The sequence below is a fragment of the Electrona antarctica genome (assembly GCF_951216825.1).
Source record: "Electrona antarctica genome assembly, chromosome: 2".
Taxonomy (NCBI): Eukaryota; Metazoa; Chordata; class Actinopteri; order Myctophiformes; family Myctophidae; genus Electrona; species Electrona antarctica.
This window is the reverse complement of record NC_136807.1, coordinates 22,765,611-22,785,239: the sequence shown is the minus strand read 5'-3', so window position 1 is coordinate 22,785,239 and position 19,629 is coordinate 22,765,611. Positions and strand designations below refer to the sequence as shown.

Below are 19,629 nucleotides of genomic sequence, written 5' to 3'. Positions count from 1 at the left end.
CTTATACTAGCAATATGTTCAGCAGCATGTACAATCTTAATTGAAAAGGTTAACGCCTCAGTCTGTGACTTGTTTGGCAATATGTAGAACAGCAGGAACTATATAACGTAAAGTTATTTGGTTTGGGGTTTGAAATTCTAGTCCCAAGATGGAGTTTACTTTAGCCAAATATTCAGTTGAACTCTCAAGGGAATGTGACTGAGTCAACAGTCTAATAACCCATACATTTTATAGCCTATTCATTGTCTCCCTCTCCTGATGGAGTGATGTAATTGCAATGTAAAGGGGGAAAATAGACCTGGGGCATAATGGCATCTATCCCTATATTAGTCAGTGGTGGAAAGTTACAAGTACATTTACTTGCCGTGTTTTTGAGGTATTTTACTGTACTATATTTCCAGTTTTCAGTGCTTTTACTTCTACTCTACATCTCAGTGCCAAATATTGTTACTTTGTAGATTTGGATTATTACAATGATACGACCATAGTATGTCGTTTTTCATGCACTATCAATACCAAGTTTGCCAAATTGTGATATGGTGTGTGTATATGAAGGCTCAGTACACATCCAGATCATGGGTGAATTGACTGTGCACATGGTTGACAAATACAAGAGACAAGTCATGATTATTACTGATGTTTTTAATGTTCCCTTTGTCTTAACCAGGGTAGCAGATCTCATGCAGCTACAATACAAGTACAAGTTGAACTTGATTCACTTCAACCTATAACAACAAACATGTACATTTAAAGCGAAACCCACACATTTCAACCTAAAATCCCAAAAGCAGCATGTGTACATTAATGTGTTAATTCCATACATGAATGCAGTGGTTCTCAGTGGGTGTGGGGGGATAATATCACCTGAACTAGGCACGTGCATTTTCAATGAGTAACATGGAGTTTGAAGTTAAATGGTAGAGGGGGATGTTGCAATTATTACATTATCCCCTTATTATTTTGAGATAATTGCAATAATGTTTTGCATAATCGATAAAAAAACAAATGTTCACACATTTTCAAAAAATAGTGGAAATAGCAGATGTACAAGCTCAAAACGCACCATGATGTGATGGGTGTTGAGCTTGTAGATTGGCCTTTTCTACTATTCATGGTTTTTAAGTATAAAGTGATAAAATTATGTAAGTTATTTGTCATACGTTCCCTGTACACCTTTTGTTTAGAGCCTAAAAGCCAAGCAGAAATTAACATTTAAATTCATATTAATGTTCCAATGTTCAACGGCAGAAACCCAATTAAATCGTTCATCTCAATTATTTGTGCGACAATTAAATGTCAAGTAAAATATTGTGACAGCCCTAAATATGAATAAACACAGTACTAGTGAAAGCTGTTAATGATAATATTATTAAAATGCTGCTTCACATCTTATGGAATCTGGAGTCATATGCATTATTAACCATAAATTTCATCTGAATAATTAAATGTTAAAAAAATAAATTAAACCAAAAACCCCACAGTAGCAGTTAGCTAAATAAATAAAGCATTAATGTTAATTTAAAACTCCTAATCCAGACTCATATCTTCATCCTCCTCTTTCTTGTCTTTGGACTCCTCGTCTTCGTCGGGTTTGGTCTCCGTCTCCATGGCTTTTGCGAACGCTTCCACATCTGTGGACAAAACAAAAAACAAATTCCACAATAGATTCATAAGCCTTAGGTTGGACTCACACATTCGTGTGCAGCATGTGTCCGCCCCATACTTTAAAAATGAATTAAAAACTAGACTAAAATGTTAGGGACTAGTGGAGAAGAGATCCAGTAGAACTACTAGACAAGTCATTTCATGATAGGTGTCGCTCTCCGAAAACAGCCGATCTCCAAGTCTGCGACGGGTTGTGAGCTTGTGGATTGGATATTTTTGGCACACAACCAGGTATAATTTGTGACACTTTCGTGTGATCAAGTAGTTAATTAACACAAAAAGTAAAAAAGGTTTCTGCCTGACAAAAGTTATTCTCTATGCATGTTTTGTTGGTTTTAAGATAAAGGTCTGTAACGTTGACATGGTTACCTCCTTTATTGGCTGCATCCACAGCTTCTGCAGGCAAACCAAACTGATTCATAAGAGGACCCAACTGTCCCGATGCCAGAGCACTGCTGAACATACTCATAGCCTGAAATACATCAAATATGATTAAAATGAACATACTCATAGCCTGAAATACATCAAATATGATTAAAATGAACATACTCATAACCTGAAATACATCAAATATGATTAAAATGAACATACTCATAGCCTGAAATACATCAAATATGATTAAAATGAACATACTCATAGCCTGAAATACATCAAATATGATTAAAATGAACATACTCATAACCTGAAATACATCAAATATGATTAAAATGAACATACTCATAACCTGAAATACATCAAATATGATTAAAATGAACATACTCATAACCTGAAATACATCAAATATGATTAAAATGAACATACTCATAACCTGAAATACATCAAATATGATTAAAATGAACATACTCATAACCTGAAATACATCAAATATGATTAAAATGAACATACTCATAACCTGAAATACATCACTATGATGATTAAAATGAACATACTCATAACCTGAAATACATCAAATATGATTAAAATGAACATACTCATAACCTGAAATACATCACTATGATGATTAAAATGAACATACTCACATCAATATAGTGATTAAAATGAACATACAGTGATTAAAATGAACATACTCAGTCTGAAATGCATAAATATGATGATTAAAATTAACATACTCATAACCTGAAATACATCAAATATTATAATTAAAATGAACATACTCATAACCTGAAATACATCAAATATAATGATTAAAATGAACATACTCATAACCTGAAATACATCAAATATTATGATTAAAATGAACATACTAATAACCTGAAATACATCAAATATTATAATTAAAATGAACATACTCATAACCTGATATACCTGTACATCAAATATGATATTGTGTGTACCTGTTGGAACTGTGGGGAGCTCAAGGTGTTGGTCAGCTCCTCGGTGCTCTGGGACAGAGACTCTCCAGATGGGAGGTAGGGCATCAGTCTCTGCTGGACCTCATCGTTGGCCAGGATGGGGGCCATGACCTCTGGAGTCAGCACACTGGCCAGGTCCACTGCATACACGCACACACAAAAAACACTTTAGAGTACACAATTCCACTTAAAGGACACGGTTAATCCTGTGGATTAGAACAGTAAAAGCAACAGTACGTGGTGGAATTTGACATTCACTGAATTCACATTAAACAGGGACATTTTCGGATTACACAGCCTGACTGGACCAGCATGATCCTTTTCAAGAGAGAGTTCCTCACCTCCTTGTCCACTAGGGGGCACATTCATGGTGGCCAGGATGCTCTGCAGGTCACTGAGCTGGATGGGCTGGGTGGGGCTGCCGCCGCCCGCCGCCAGGGAGGGCACCGTAGGCGTGGAGGGCGTGGTGGCCGTGGGAGAGCCCCCCGCGCCCGTGCCCGCTGAGGGCGTGATGGGCGTAGTGGGAACCTGGGAGGAGCCTAGCCGCGTGGCGCTGGAGGTGGGCGTGACTGCCGTGGACGGACTGAGAGAGAGAGAGAGAGAGAGGCCAGACAAGAGAAAGAACAGAAGAGAAGATCAGTCATTATCCATTATTAAGTGGTCAATATCTTCATTCATAAATTGGTTCCTCTTTTGTTTTGTTATTGACTTTGGGTATTTAGAAAAGCGCTATAAATCTGAGCAATTATTATTATATTTTAAACAAGCTTTATTTTCAGTTTTCCCATACACAATTAAGCAATTAAGTGATCATACATTTTACAAAATGAATCAATGAATTAAAATCACTACCCCAAAAATAAAAAATAAGAAATAAAATATCCCGGTGAATATTACATCAATGATAATAATACTCAACTTTAAGGAATTTTATGAACTGAATTTCAGTAGCCAACCCTATTGTACAAACTTGTACTGTAGATCGGCTATTTTCACAATTTCTGTCTCTTTTTTTATATTATTTGACACAATTTGGCCAACGTTTGACCAGTTTTTATAGTATAGTTTGTCGATTATTTTTGATCCAGTAATGCTCTTTTTCTTTCTTTCTTTCTTTCTTTCTTTCTTTCTTTCTTTCACTTCACTGTCATCTGGAGACCCGACCAGGCATCATGTGGGTTCTGTTACCTGGTGGAGGAGTTGCTGGCTGCAGGAGCACTGCTGCCCAGGAGACTGGCTAGACCTGGACCTGCTAGAGCTCCAAGACCACCTGCACACACGCACGCACACAGACAGGCAGGCAGACAGACCAACAGACAGACAGGAATGGTATGTCAGTGACGTGAGACAAGTCCAGGTTAGTCTTTGGATTGTATGACATTGACAACCACAAATTATTGTTACATACACACCTGTATACAAAAAGTTATGAATTAAGTGTGATCATTGATCATCACATTGTTTTCAAGAGCCACATCCATACTATTTATTTATAAATAATAATAATACTTTTATTTTTTTCTATGAAGTGTGTCTTACCGAGCCCGCCCAGTCCAGTTGGACCAATCAGCTGCATGAGCTGGTTGTGACTCATATTACCCAGCAGGCTCTGCAGACCGCCCTCGCCTGTCAATCAAAACAACACAATACCTATTACTAGAACAACACAGTAGCTGTCAATAAGAGCAGTGGTTCTCAAACTGGGTCCCAGGGGTCCTTGAGGAGCTACGGGTGGACCTCACAGGTCCATTTGGTTCTGTTTGCACACTCTCAGCCTAATGCAGTGGTTCTCAACCTTTTCAGGCAGTGACCCCCAAAATAATCATATTTGAACTGGGGACCCCCCCACCCTGACAAGCACTTGGAATGTAGGAGCTGAGGCATTACATTTTCTTTGACTCGGTTCCACAGATACATAGTGAAACACAACGGCTCGCAATGCGAGTTGCGAAGCTGTAGTTCGACTATTTTCAAAAATGTTGCCTCTTTCCTATATTATTTGACAATTTGGCCAATGTTTGATCCATTTTTGAGGGGCACTATATACAGCTTTTGTCTCCCCATGACGTAAATTTGTGGCAACACAAACATTAAATGCCATTTACAATGAAGGGAAAATGTACGTCATATGTAGACGAGCAAATCGGCTAGTAACCAATCACATAAATTCAGTTGTTCATGAGATGATGTATTCCTGATGATGTACTTCACACGGGTGTGATTTTTTGTTAGTAGGCTATAGTTTGTTGATTACTTTTCATGCAGTAATGGTCATGCAGTAATGGTCTTTTTTAGGAAGGTATCATCTGGGGACCCCCCCAAAATCATGTGGGGACCCGCCTGGGGGTTCCGAGTTCCTACCCACAGGTTGAGAATCACTGGTACTGGGGATTGGGGTCCCAGAGATACAGAATGGTATCTAAAAGGGGGTCCGTGGTCTACTGCATATCAAACTGAGGGTCTTTGAAATAAAAATGTAAAAATAAATGTAATAAAATATAACAACACGAAAAATAAAGTTTGAAATAGTAGAGGTAAGAAAGGCAAGAAATATGTATGGGTAATGACTCTAGCAGCATCGATCGAGTAATATGCTGAATATAGGAAGAAATTATTTAGTATTTTGAAGCTGCAATCCATAACCTTGTTATTGAATAAAAAGTTATTTTGACCAATTTATATGTTATAAATATTATTTTGTATATACAATATAACTATTATAACTGTGGTTGTAGTAGTTGATCTCCCATATATATTGAGATATTTACCGGTAGATCCTGTGGTCTGGTCTGACATCTACTGGCTGACAAGTGGTACAGCATTAAGCTCAAAGGCTTGTTTTATAGGGATGTAGCAATACCAAAAACGGACAATACTAAATTGATAATATCCCCATAAATCCACAACAATACTAATAATTAATGATGTTCCAAATGCTCCACTTATTATGACCTAATCAGAATAGGGATGCTATGGTTTATAATGACATGATGCACTCTGCTTGTTTGAGGCTTTGTGCCACATTATCTTGTGTCTCTTGGTACAGAGCTGGCAACCACGGTTTGACTAAAGCTAAGTTAGCTGCTAAGCGAAATGTCACGGATCTGTTGTTCAGCCACAAATGAATTAGATGCAGTGGTGGAAAGTATTCAGTACCATTTTGAGTGTTGGGCGGGGGGAGTAGAATGAAGGCTCCATGTCCTCCCGGTGGGGGCTCCTCACTGGCAGGCGAGCCAGGTTACAACAGCAATGACAACAGCAAACACACAGATATGTGTGTGGGGAGGAAAAAATTAAAAATGTACTGTACCTCCCAGGGCAGAGAGGTCGTGCCCTCCGCTGCCCCCGCTGCCCAGCGCCCCAGGCATGGGGGGGTTGTTCAGATACTCGTTGACCTTACGACAGAACTCCTCATCCTTGTCCGTTTTGGGCTCCTGGGTTCATAAAAAATAAAAAGATAAAAACAGATTCTACATCACTTCCGTGTGGTACCAACATCTAGATCAGGGATCTTCACAAATCTTTGTGTGATAGGAACCTTTTGATTTCTTTTACATTAAAGGTGCCGTGGCACGACCTGGCGCAGCACAAACGGGACGAACCGAGGCGAATATTTAAATTCAAGTCTGAACGCACCTCAACACTCACTCACCTGCATCCAGAAGAACAGCCTCTTGGAGCCGGCCTTGAACTTCAGAACATAAACCCTGCCGGTGGTGCACTGGTTGACACGCTTGAACTCACAGTCATCAGGGAAGATGATCAGGTCCTAATTAATTACATGATTTAACAAATTAATTGAGTGTTCACATTTATTTTAGTTTATACACACACACACACACACACACACACACACAATACTGTAAATTTCTCTGTATTTGAGAGCGTCTGCTACATGCCTATAAATTGTAAATTGTTGTAACATACATCATCCACGTTGGCGGTGGTTCGGTCCTTCCAGCAGAAGTGGATGAGGGAGTCATCGGTCTGCTGGATGTACACCTGCCCTTTGCGTTTGTCCGGGGTCACCGTGCTGCCCTTCATGGTCATCTTCCCGGCACGGAACTCCACCAGATACTTACTGGAGGAGCCCCGAGACCCAGACACCAGACTGGGGAACAACGCTCCAGACGCCATGATGAGGAGGAGAAAAGCTGCATGGGAAACAGAGATGGGGAGCTGAAATACTGTTACAAGTAAAAGTCTGGAATTCAGATCTGATCGGATTAATCACTGGCTAAGAGTCTTTAGAAGCATTCATATTTTAGATGCGCGGTGACGGGGAGTTGCTATTGAGCCACTAAACACAATCGCTTTATTTATCCAGCACGATTTGAATTGGAATACTCTTAAAAAGGACTAGAAAGGCCTCATCCACCACCTTGCTCTTCTTTCAATGCATTGAGGCTGAAGGGGAAGCAATCGAACATGGAGCTGCCACTCGACGAGAGCTTTGATTAGCGGTAGGTAAGCCAACTTTATAGGTTTATCAAATCGCTAAATAACAAGTTAAAGGCGTTGTTGGCGGTGCGGGATTTCATTAAAAAGGCGTTAAAGAAGTCCTTAGCCTGGAATGAGTTTTAAAATACCAGATCTATCACGACACATTGTGAGCTTGTAGATCTGCTATTTTCAAATGCCTGAAATGTAGCCTATAGGGATGAAGTGAGTGATGCAATGGATGCGGACGATAAAGAAATACGACTTGGTTATAACCACTGTATTACAATGTGTAATTGTAAAAGTGTTGATATTTTTTGTTGGATTTTTTTTAATGTTGAAAAGTGTTACAGCTTTTGCTATAGAGTGTTTGTTCAGTAACAGGGGTCTCTCATCTTTGACAGAAAATACATTTTGAGGTGGGTCGCCAATTTCATCCAATCAGAAGAGAGAATCCATTTATCAGCTAAGTGTTCCAGTTCCAAAATGGTCTCTTATTATTTTAATCACTTCCAGCACCTTTATTATCACAAATAGAGAAAACAGCCGATCTACAGTATCACGGATCTGCTATTTTTGAGTGGTGCAACCATAGGGTGCAGCCACTCCAATGCCCATCTTTGTCTGTCCCTATGTATGTTTAGGGTACCAACAGGGGGCACTGTTTCACCACTCACTTCAGACAGGTCTGATTTTTTTATTATAAATAAAGATAATAAGTATAATACATTGAATTAACAGTGTGTATAAAATGACCAAAATAGTCTCTCTACACTACACACACCCGCGCGCGCGCGCGCACACACACACACACACACACACACACACACACACACACACACGTGTCTGTCTGTCTGTCTCTAGAGAGAGAGAGAGATATGTTTATCATTTCATAGAGAGACATTTGTTTCTATATTCTAAAATAGAATAACATAGAACCAATTAAATAGCCTCGGTACCCAGGCTTTTATTATTCGTTCGCGTTCGGCTAATAACCAAATGTCTTCCCTTTAAATGCATTTCCCATTTATATACTTAGTCAGTATACAGTTGTATTTCTGTTAAAATCATCTTGACTTACACTGTGTTTACATACGAATCTAAGTATTCTTATAATAGAACATAGTCTTCTTAGAATAAATAATATTGCCTTATAATAAACCGCTGGAACCTGGAACTGAGATCATCATCGTGCCCCCCTTGTCTCATAAAAGCAATCATATAACAAAAAGACTATTATGTAAATGCATTACCTACAGACAATGATCATAATACTCATGTCATGTCATAATCATACAGAAAAATAAATAAACATACTCACATTGTTGTTGTGAATGAATGACTGTTAGCGGCAGTAGCGGCAGTGACAGACTGACAGTAAACCTTTTAGGAGCATGAGGTTGATGATTGGCTGACCGTGACCATTCCTTCACTGTGATTGGTCAGAAAACACGCCAGTCACATCCGCGCATGTTCGGTAGAGAAGACACTGTATGTAAGCAATCTGAGAACCAATCGTCAAAAAATAAAGGAAAAACAGCGCCCTCTTTCAGCAGTGTCTCGAGAGACTAGTAAGGAATGCCTGGTTCATGAGTTGCATTGTTACTTGCTAGTTGCTACAACATGATTTAAAGCACATTATTAAAATATCAGTAAATTAAGTAAACCATCCAGTGTTTATTTATTTGTACGTCTCTAAATGTTTTGATGAATTGAACAAGGTGGACCCTCTTGTAAACAAGTGTAATGCTTAATTGGGTTGTCCACTCACAGTTAACAGTCTTTGTATTGAGTTTGTGCTTGAAATGTACTGTAATTCTGCAAACTGTTAATACATATTTCAATCAATCAATCAATCAATCAATATGGTCACGTGAGGCAATGCTGCTGAGGTGTTGTTGCATAAACACTCCACAAGTAAAATAAAATAACTGTAGAGCAACGAGTCAGTAACGATGGAAGTTATTGGAGATACATGCTCCAACCGGCTATGCAATACCCGTTGTACCCGTGTCAGAGTATCCGTTCCACCCATCTGTCTGTGTCCCTTTTATGCCCATATATGGAGATTTCTGTATCCGTCTCTATATTAGCCTGGCTAATAAGCCAGACCGAATCAGCCGTTGGCAAAAAAAATTGCCTGCAGTGTTGTGTGATATTAGTCTGGCTTATTAGCCAGGCTATCTCTATATGTCCCTTTATTTCTATATATGGAGCCTGAGCAGGGGCCCTGTCCAGAGCCCGGGCAGAGGCCTTTTGTGGCGGTTCTGGACAACCATGGGTCCGACCGTCTCGACACCGGACACTGCACTCCCTGTGGGGGTGTGGAACGTGTGTGTCAAATTTGAAATCGGTGGGGCGAACGGTTCTCGTGGGGTGGGATGCATAGCAAGTATCACAAAAGCTGCTCAGCCCATATCCCCACCCAACACAACGGTGGTCCCCGGGTTGATTCCGAGTCAGGGTGGTGGTGGTCCCTCATTCACAACCAGTTGAAACCCCCTGTACTACAGCATCACACAAAAGCATCAAAAGTAGCATAACCACAAGCTATTTTTGAATTTGAATCCTGAAAAGTAAAACGTTTTGGACATATCCATCCCACAGACGATATAAGGCTTAAGTGACATTGAACAGCATTTGTTACAGTCCCATTGCATTATGGGACATTTGTTACAGTCCTGTTGCATTATGGGACAGTAGGTGTGACTGACCATCCATAGACATAGAAAGGTAGACGCCTCCTTTGGCTCTGGAGCAAATGCTCTCAAGTGAGAGCGTTGGTGCAAAAGAACGTAATGAAAGGAAGGGATGTGAGTCACTTGACTGGAGGCCTCCAGACAGGGCGAATGAGGCATCGCCGTCTACCTCTGTCTGTGACTGACAAGCATCAGTTGGAAGCAAAAACAGCAAAAAATACAGCAATATCACTATCAGCATTCTACCACAAGAGGTCATCATTAAGTCACATATAGTAGTGTAGCCAAATACCCAGAATACACAAAAGTTTAATCTGCAACACAATGTTATACAATATGACATGTAGAGGTCGCTGCTCCATCTCTCTCTAAGTTAAGGAGTCCTTGGCCTGAAAAACATGGAAGACCCCTAGCTTACAGTGAACATAGCAGAGCTACAAGCTCACAGCTTGTCGCAGCACAACACAATGGATGCTGTGCCGTCAGTCCGTCACCTGTATGAGATTATGTCGCCATAAGAATCTTGAATGGTTTCTACAGCTGCTTCATTCCAAACTCACCCTCTCTCAACCATCTTCAAATTATGTATGTTATGCTCACACTTTTAATACATTTAGAGTAGCGGCTAGCCAATTATTTTTGTACCCACTTTTTCTCCCTAATGTAGTCGTTGTGCAAATTAATTCCTCCTCACACACATTCCTGTGTTGTCAGTCACTGCTGTTGTATCCTACTGGATCACCGGCCAGTGAGGAGCCCCCATTGGAAGGATGTGGGCCATTCGTCCTACTCCTCCCGCACAACACTCCCTGCTGACAGGCTCCGCCCCAGCCCTTAGATGTACCTGACCGATGTCACCCTTCCCGCTCAGCTTCCCTCCCCCGAACACGTACACAAAGCCGGATGCACCGTAGGGGGTGCTTTAACCCATTACAGTTACCACGTAATGGGATACAGTTTAACCGTTAAACAGACAGTCATTGTAGAGAACAGACAGTCATTCCCACGGTTTCAGTCTCCTCGTCAGAAAGACTACGTTTCCCATGGTTTCAGTCTCTCCTCGTCAGAAAGACTACGTTTCCCATGGTTTTAGTCGCCTCGTCAAAAAGACTAAGTTTCCCATGGTTTCAGTCTCTCCTCGTCAGAAAGACTACGTTTCCCATGGTTTCAGTCTCCTGGTCAGTTGAGAAGGTGTTGGGTTCAGGTTGCTCGGTTGTACGTCCACGTGGGAGACGCCAGGAACATCCTGTCCTGCCTGAACCAGACGCATCACCTCTGCAAAGGACAGCTGGTTGCCAGTGCTGGCTGTAGAGGACTCTAATGAATGCTGGGTGGCTGTAGAGGACTCTAATGAATGCTGGGTGGCTGTAGAGGACTCTAATGAATGCTGGGTGGCTGTAGAGGACTCTGATGAATGCTGGGTGGCTGTAGATGACTCTATTGAATGCTGGGTGGCTGTAGAGGACTCTGATGAATGCTGGGTGGCTGTAGAGGACTCTGATGAATGCTGGATGGCTGTAGAGGACTCTGATGAATGCTGGGTGGCTGTGGAATACTCTGATGAATGCTGGGTGGCTGTAGAGGACTCTGATGAATGCTGGGTGGCTGTGGAATACTCTGATGAATGCTGGGTGTCTGTGGAATACTCTGATGAATGCTGGGTGGCTGTAGAGGACTCTGATGAATGCTGGGTGTCTGTGGAATACTCTGATGAATGCTGGGTGGCTGTAGAGGACTCTGATGAATGCCGGGTGGCTGTAGAAGACTCTGATGACGGCAGGTGGACAGTGCAGGCTGTAAGGGACTGTTCAACGTCCATATGTCTCTGGGCACAGTGTGGTTGTGAAGGTGCTAGGTGGCTCCCTGTTGTCCCCAGTGCTTCAGCAGTATGATCCACAGCAGAGGACCCTGAGCACCAGTGTTTATACCCCGTCAGGTCTATGGGCTCTATGAACCTGGGTGAAAACAGAATGATAGGAACCATTAGTCTATGTGTAGAACTGTAGTCCCAGGTATCACTGTGTAGGAGGATTTTCTTAATCCTGCAACTGCCCGCAATATTATACTGTAGGTATACCACAACGCGACGAGCTGCGCACAGAGCACAGCTTGAGTGAATGAATGAGAGAGAGAGGCGGGAGGATGCGGGATTTTGCAGGGCCCGCTGGTTTTATTTTGACCGCCTGTTCCTGACCACAGGTATTTAAATACCACCTGTGCCCGCCACATTTGGGGACTGCCCATAAGTCAGACATCCCGTTAGTCAGACGTGCGTGGCCGGTTAAGACTCACCCGTGCTGAGGGTTAAAAATCACCCGTGGCTCCCGACATGCGTGGCGGGTTAAAACTAATCCGTGCTGCGGGTTAAAAATCACCTGTGGCATCCTGTGAGGTTAGGGATAGTGGTATTAATGGTCTGACTAACAGGAGGTCAGTCCTGCGGGTACCGGTAGAAAACAAATAGCCCAGTCCAAACTTCGCCACTAGGCGCGGAATGGTACACAAATGGTCTCCTAAGTAGCAAGCAGATCTGACGTCAGATCTCATTCATGTCCTATGTTTACTGGTACTAGGTCTGCTGGGACAGAGAAATGTAGACTTTCTCCCGATTTGCCTCTCTGAAGATTTTCTGTGTCAGAATGTTGGGATGAACATGTGGCTTCTGAAGAAGAATGGGTCCAATTATTGAACATCGGGGGCTGAAGAATGGTTCAGATGTTGTGTTCATGTTCACTTCTCCCATTGGAATTAATAGACTCCAGCCTACTTCTGGCCTCCTAAAGTGGCGACCATAGACATATATAGGTAGACGCCTCTTCGGCTCTTTTCCAGAAATTCCTTGCGAAGCATAGCGGAAGCCTGAGCGTAATGGAAGTCCCGGAAAAGACATTGCGCTGTGATTGGCCAGTAGTCAGTTGTTGAGTTACAGCAAGAGACATGGAGGAGTCACATGAGTGACGTCACTTGGGCAGCGACGCAGCGTGCCTTCAGCGCTTCCCTATGGCACTTCCGCTTGACTTCCTGCCTTCAATGGAGACACGTCGCTTCAATGAACTGCAGCGGCCAATGGGGCATCTATATTTTTGAATATCTATGGTGGCGACCACCTACGTCACACAGATAGGCCTACAGGAAGTAAAAGCCAGTTGGGCTGTCTAGCTCGCGAGTCACGACAGTTTTCCGCTCCATGAAGGGAGGGACTTTAACACGAAGGGAGGGACTTTCGCCCTTGTTTTAGACTGCGAGGGAGGGGCGCTGTAAAGCAAACGAGTTGCTGTGTCGAACGTTGCGAAGTTTGCTTGAGCCGACTCAGCCCGGTTCGAGTTGCGACTCGATAGGCAGAGAAAAGTAGTAAATCCTCCCCCTCTACAATGAACACAGCGAAGCGCCCCACTGACGGCCCATCTCACCCAATCACAAGGCGCAGCGCTCCTTCCAGCCACTCCCTTCGTGGGAAAGTCCCTCCCTTCGCGTCTAGCTCACTGGTTCCCAAACACTGGGTCGGAACCCATTTATGGGTCCCTTCATTTTTTGTTTCCCACATTTACTTTTTAATTATTATTAACATTTTCAAATAAATAAGAAAATAAATAAATAAAACTAGAACAAATAGAACACTGTGGCAGGGGGCGTGATCTATGCTGTCTGTGAGTGGGGTGACTGGCTGGCTCACAGGCACACCTGCAGCACATTGTGTCAATTAAATGAAGGACAGGTGCTGTGTATTAAGAGACCTAGGGCTCCATTTTCATCACCGCTAAACCCCTTATCCCTAAACTTCTTTGCCTAGTTTTACTATTTTGCAAAACATTTTTGAATAGTTCAACTAGCCAATCTACATTGACACGTTGTGAGCTTGTAGACTGGCCATTTTAACTATTCAAAAATGTTTAGCAAAATAGTAAAAAAGGCAAAGAAGTTTAGGGATAAGGGGTTTAGCGGTGACGAAAATGGAGCCCCTAATGTGCTGTTCTGTTCTCTGTTGCAGTGAGAGGCTGGGTTCAGACTAGCCCCATATGTGCCCTCTCCCTACGCTCATTCTGTAGCTCCGAGATGAGGTCACAGAAAGAAACCCCTCCCACCCCGTTCAGAAACGGCGCATGTTTCCACAATTCCCCATTGCTTACCCTTTTCTTAACAATGCACCAAAACCTTGAAGTGACGTTCCGGGTTTACACTAATTCAACGTCAACAACGGAAAAGAAAATCCAACTTTAAACGGTTACACGAGCGTTACAGCGGTTGTTTAGCATGTTTTTCAAGGAAGTTGAAAAGCTTTAGCGCCTCCCCGGCGCCTCCCCTGGTCGAAAATGTCCAACTGACTTCAGTTCACTCGACATGCCCGCGCACACGCACCAATCCCTTGATAAACATGGAAGCGACTGACAAAATTCGCTTCGTAAAGGCTCGGTTCAAATCGCTAGTTGGATTTTCTTTTCCGTTGTTGACGGTAAATTAGTGTAAACCCGGAACGTCACTTCAAGGTTTTGGTGCATTGTTAAGAAAAGGGTAAGCAATGGGGAATTGTGGAAACATGCGCCGTTTCTGAACGGGGTGGGAGGGGTTTCTTTCTGTGACCTCATCTCGGAGCTACAGAATGAGCGTAGGGAGAGGGCACATATGGGGCTAGCCCCACCCTGGCCAAGACCTACGCTGAAAAGACTATCAGCGGAAGTGGCGGAAGTGTTGCGTGTAAGATAACTACGTCACGCGGTGCGGCTGTGTTTACTAGTCCCCACCCAATGATCATTTCAGCGGGAATACATTTTCGGGAACACAACGCGGCGATTGGTCAAAAAACGTTAACTTCCGGGGGGGGGTTACACGGCGGAAGTCCTGCCTTAGATAGCTTATTTGTCCTAGGTTGTGACCAGGCTCTTCTTTTTCGCAGTTAAGTGAGCCTGGGACCGAGGCTAGGCTAGCCCTGGTCCAGTGCTTACTGGACCAGGGCTAGGTCCAGACAGAGCCACATGAAACTCCACCTGTGGGTCCTAGAAATGTAAAAAAGGGTTAGTGTCACTGGACTAGATAACAAATCGAACACATACTGACTGTACCTATTATAGAAGAATATCTTCATCTGCAACAGTTTGTCAGTATTGGCATCAATGTTGGACCTCTGAAGAGACACCAGCCCATCCATAAACACCCTGTTCCCCTCGAAATCAAACGACTCAAACTTCTGGTACACATTGTCCACTTCTAATGACTCAAACCTTCTAAAAACACCGTCCGTTTCTCTACCATCATGATCCTCAGACATCATCACAAATATCCTCTGAACTCGTCTTGAACTGTGGAATGTTCTCACAAGCACAGGGTGAATGGGCATTGGGGAGGAATATTAGTATTAGTAACCTTTGATTTGAGGGAAGCTGCGGATTGTTTACAATCAACAAATCTAAACAAGAGGGTGGGTGTATGTCTAGTAGAGACTGAAAGTTTCACATTCCGAGTGTAGCGCCCCATGTGGATATTAGTATTAGTTATAGTTATAGTTAATTATAGTACATCATTGTCTCCACCAGGCCGAAGGCATGGGGAGAGAGTATGTTTTGCACTCCGTCCGTCCGTCCGTGTGTCCGTCCGTCCGTCCGTGTGTCCGTCCGTCCGTCTGTGAACAGCTAATCTCTGGCACCGTTGGCTTGATCGCAGCCATACTCTGCACACACACTCCCTGAATGCCAGAGCTGAACCTCTGCCCCAAAGTTTTCACATTGGCCTGTTATAGCGCCACCAGGAGGCCGCTTTGTGCAAAACAAATGTTTTGACAGTACACCTACAGATTTTGTCCAAACATTACGCAAATTGGTACACAGTCTCTCTAGAGCCATTCAATGAAACGGGTCTTTCAGATTTTTCAGACTCCATCCTGATTGGCTAAAATTGGCTTCCAAAGTTTGCAGGAGTGCTCCGTTTCAAACAAAATGCTGCAAATCATGAACACATGGTGTGATTTCCGTGATATTGCCACTTGAATATTTTCAACTCAGCCTCATGGTGGCGCTATAACTGGCCGGTTTGTGTTTTTACCTATAACTGCACCGATCTGTGTAAAACCATGTATGCACACTCCGTAGAGGCAAAGGAAAAACCTTTGCCTGGAATCTTTCACATCTGCTCTTTATAGCGCCACCAGGAGGCCGACATATGTATTTCTCATAATTATCCATCCTGATTGGCTACGATTGGCTTCTAAAGTTTTCAGGAGTAGCCCGTTTTGTACCCGTTTTGTACAAATTGCCACAACTCCGCAACGCAGCTTCCGATTGCGGTGAAACTGTGCATGCCTATTCCCACTACTAGGCTGAGGAAGACATGCCACTTGACAGTTTTCAAATCAGCCTCATGGTGGCGCTACAACAGGCCAAGTCATGTCACACACACACACACACACACACACACACACACACACACACACACACACACACACACACACACACACACACACGTTTATATTACTCCTAAACATCACACACAATCCTATCCTCCGCCACGGAGCCGACTTGGGGACCCAACGCAGCTCCTCCAAGGAAAACAAACAAATGAACCCCTTTTTTTCCCCTCACTGTATATGTTTCTTTTCCCTTTTTACCTCCTTTATGATGAATTCCTGTTCTGTCCTTTGTCTATATAGAAGTGTCTATTTGTATGTCTCTAAATGTTTTTGATGAATTGAACATTGTGGACCCTATTGGAAACAAGTGTAATGCTTAATTGGGTCGTCCACTCACAGTTAACAGCCTTTGTATTGAGTTTGTGCTTGAAATGTACTGTAATTCTGCAAACTGTTAATACATTTTTCAATCAATCAATCAATCCTGGTGGAGACCTGTGCCCAGAAGGGCACTTTTTCTAGTTTTGAAGTGTTTTTATTTATAAATTATTATAGTAGGCCTACCTGGCCTACCCTACAATGATGCGCAGGGAAAGTGGGACAATAATATAATTTAATTTAATAGAATAGAATAGAATAAACTTTGACTGTCTGTCTGTCTGTCTGTCTGTCTGTCTGTCTGTCAGAGAACAATGAATGTGAGTTTGAATGATTGTAGAATTATGTGCAGGATGTCGTTTGCATACAGATGTGAGTGGACTTAATTTAACTGTAAACCTTTTTTATATATATATATTTAAATTTAAAAGAAAAATCATCTCTCTCACACTTGTGCCAGTGATCACCCTCTGCTGTGCCAATGTTGGCACCCGTGCCTAACGTTGCCTACCCCTGGTTTAGAGAGTCTCTAAAGAATAAACTGCATCCACGTGTCTAATAGAGACACGTGTAGGGATCATCAATATGTCCGCACACAGACAAATGTGTCCCTGGCAACTTGTGGCAAGGCTTAATTAATGGCCTTGTCTTTGGCAAAGTTTTAGAACATAACATCATACTGTTTTCATCATCATGTTTCCAAGTACCCCCATATCTCTGAGAGTGTATGGGTCTATTTGGTTCCATTTGTACACTCATAGTTACAGACCTGTAATGGTGTGTGTGTGTGTGTGTGTGTGTGTGTGTGTGTGTGTGTGTGGGGGGGGGGGGGGGGTCATGCAAATCTCACAAAGCTCATCCCATTAACTACTTAGCACTTTCCTTCTTGGCCCTCTTGTCTTAGTACATTTGACCTGAGTTGCCTCTGTACATGGACCGCTTTTTCTGACCACCAAATCTCTTTGTTAATATACCAGATCTACAAGCTCACAGTCACAATGCTGTTATGTTATTCTCCAAATTTGTATCTCACGATTTTGTAACCCATTTTCACCCAGTGTCAATTGCAATCCTGGGCACTACTCGCCCTGGCCCCTCTGCCAACCTGGGGAGATCCCCGAACTGAGCTCATATGCTTCCTTCAATGTATGAGGAGTGAGCAGGTGGCTTCTCATCACCCGACAGGAGGTCCTGGTATGACGTTGCGCATGGAAGGAACACGTTATTCCAACCAGTTCCTTTCCCCTCCATCAAGCGGCGGCGCCCCGGCTGACCAGGGGGAGGCAGTATAGAGACCAGGTTTACTGCATGTTTTTTGCGAGGGTACCTACTATACCTACCCTAGAAGGGGACACAGGGAGAACATGTACAACAACAACCCCACCTAGGGTATGGGCACTGATGACGCAGAGGAGAGAACACGCCACCAGCGGGTTCGATTCCCGCCGGGGACGCTCCTATGCTTTTCCCACCTGATTGATTGATTGATTGATTAACTGACAGTTTCTAGTAGAAGGGTTGATTATTTCAATCACAATGGTATAACAACTCAAATAAGTATAATAAACCTTACCTTTACAAAACGGTAGTTTGTGGCTTGTGAAAATACCTCTTTTAACATGGAAGCCTATGGACCGCAAAAAAAATAACACCACTATCTCTAAAAGGGGGGCGTAAAAAGGGGGCGGGGAAATGCTGTGAGAAAGGCCTAAAAAAAGCATCCAATTAATTCAAAACGCTGCTGCAAGACCGTTAACTCTAGTAGAAGGTGTCACATTAGGCTACTCCAGTTCTGGCCTCTTTGCACTCATGACTTCCTGTTATCTCCAGGGTCCAGTTCAAGGTCCTGGTGCTCACTTATAGAGCTCTGCATGGTCAAGCACCTGAATATCTACACATGATTTAGTTTTAGTCTGTCTTTTGAATTAAATTCTATTCGGCTTTAGTCATATTTTAGTCATCTGAAAAGTTGGAGTTTTAGTCTAGTTTTAGTCGACTACAATCTACAGTTGATTTTGCTGACTAAAATGGATTTTGGTAGAGCTTGATGGTGTCGAAATGCCTGATTTTAAACATGTTTGCCGATCTACAAGCTTGCAATGCGTCACGTAGCGGCGTTGTAGATCTGCAATTTTCAGAGCACAACCAAACATAAAATGTCTTTTCGTTCTACTGGATCTTTCTTTTCCACTAGTGCCTCCTTAACATTTTAATCTAGTTTTTATTTGTAGTTTTTAATCTAGTTTTTATTTATTTGTATCAACACTGGTACCAGGCTAATTAAGGTGACAGAGCCTTTCTGTCTGTAGCTCCCAGACTCTGGAATGCCCTTCCTCAGGTCTGGAGAGCTGCAGCCTCTCTGACATAAAAACACAATGCTGTGTAAACATGCATTAGTGGAATGTCTTTGATTTTCTCTGTGTACCGTGTCTGCCGTTTCGTTTTCCATTGTACAGTTTGTGTCATTGTTGTTTTTAATTATTTAATTTCTTCTTGCTTTGTTCATATTTCTGCACTTTGTGAGTTCTCTCTGTGAGAACTGCTATACAAATAAAATGTACTTACTTACTTGCCTGTCTGCAAGTACAAAACTAAACATTTAATTTACAATAATACATGTTTATTCAATGAGAAGTCGTTCACTACAAAATATCACAAAAATTATATACATTTAATTTGTATTGACAATAAGCATAAACATTGGTTGTCAATCGTTCCAATTGACAATGGAGCATGGTGATGCAAAATATCAAAATAT

The 19,629-nt window shown here is 42.5% G+C and overlaps 3 protein-coding genes across 3 annotated transcripts in view; 1 reads left to right on the top strand and 2 right to left on the bottom strand.

The window, feature by feature from the left end:
- Window positions 1–19,629, top strand: part of LOC306934868 (ubiquitin-conjugating enzyme E2 variant 1) — a 521,434-nt gene that overhangs the window by 23,238 nt on the left and 478,567 nt on the right. The gene's annotated exons all lie outside the window — the stretch shown is intronic.
- LOC306936480 (proteasomal ubiquitin receptor ADRM1-like) lies at window positions 645–8,918 on the bottom strand. Its single transcript, XM_079519999.1, has 10 exons — window positions 8,779–8,918; window positions 6,945–7,171; window positions 6,670–6,786; window positions 6,328–6,451; window positions 4,557–4,643; window positions 4,206–4,287; window positions 3,359–3,600; window positions 3,000–3,157; window positions 2,035–2,137; window positions 645–1,631 (listed from the first exon to the last, which is right to left on the bottom strand). Exons 2-10 carry the CDS (start codon window positions 7,152–7,154, stop codon window positions 1,528–1,530), a joined length of 1,227 nt encoding a protein of 408 aa, XP_079376125.1. The 5' UTR covers window positions 7,155–7,171; window positions 8,779–8,918; the 3' UTR covers window positions 645–1,527.
- On the bottom strand, window positions 10,448–15,520 carry LOC306917991 (uncharacterized protein). Its single transcript, XM_079496015.1, has 2 exons — window positions 15,214–15,520; window positions 10,448–12,111 (listed from the first exon to the last, which is right to left on the bottom strand). Exons 1-2 carry the CDS (start codon window positions 15,486–15,488, stop codon window positions 11,307–11,309), a joined length of 1,080 nt encoding a protein of 359 aa, XP_079352141.1. The 5' UTR covers window positions 15,489–15,520; the 3' UTR covers window positions 10,448–11,306.

Coding starts and splice junctions, on each gene's coding strand:
- LOC306936480 (XM_079519999.1), bottom strand. CDS start 7,154: ATGGCGTCTGGAGCGTTGTTCCCCAGTCTGGTGTCTGGGTCTCGGGGC. Junction 4,644..6,327: donor CGACCTCTCTGCCCTGGGAG/GTACAGTACATT, acceptor TTTGATTGACAG/GCGAGGGCGGTCTGCAGAGC. Junction 1,632..2,034: donor GGATGCAGCCAATAAAGGAG/GTAACCATGTCA, acceptor TTTTGTCCACAG/ATGTGGAAGCGTTCGCAAAA.
- LOC306917991 (XM_079496015.1), bottom strand. CDS start 15,488: ATGCCCATTCACCCTGTGCTTGTGAGAACATTCCACAGTTCAAGACGA. Junction 12,112..15,213: donor AAGATATTCTTCTATAATAG/GTACAGTCAGTA, acceptor GTTTTCACCCAG/GTTCATAGAGCCCATAGACC.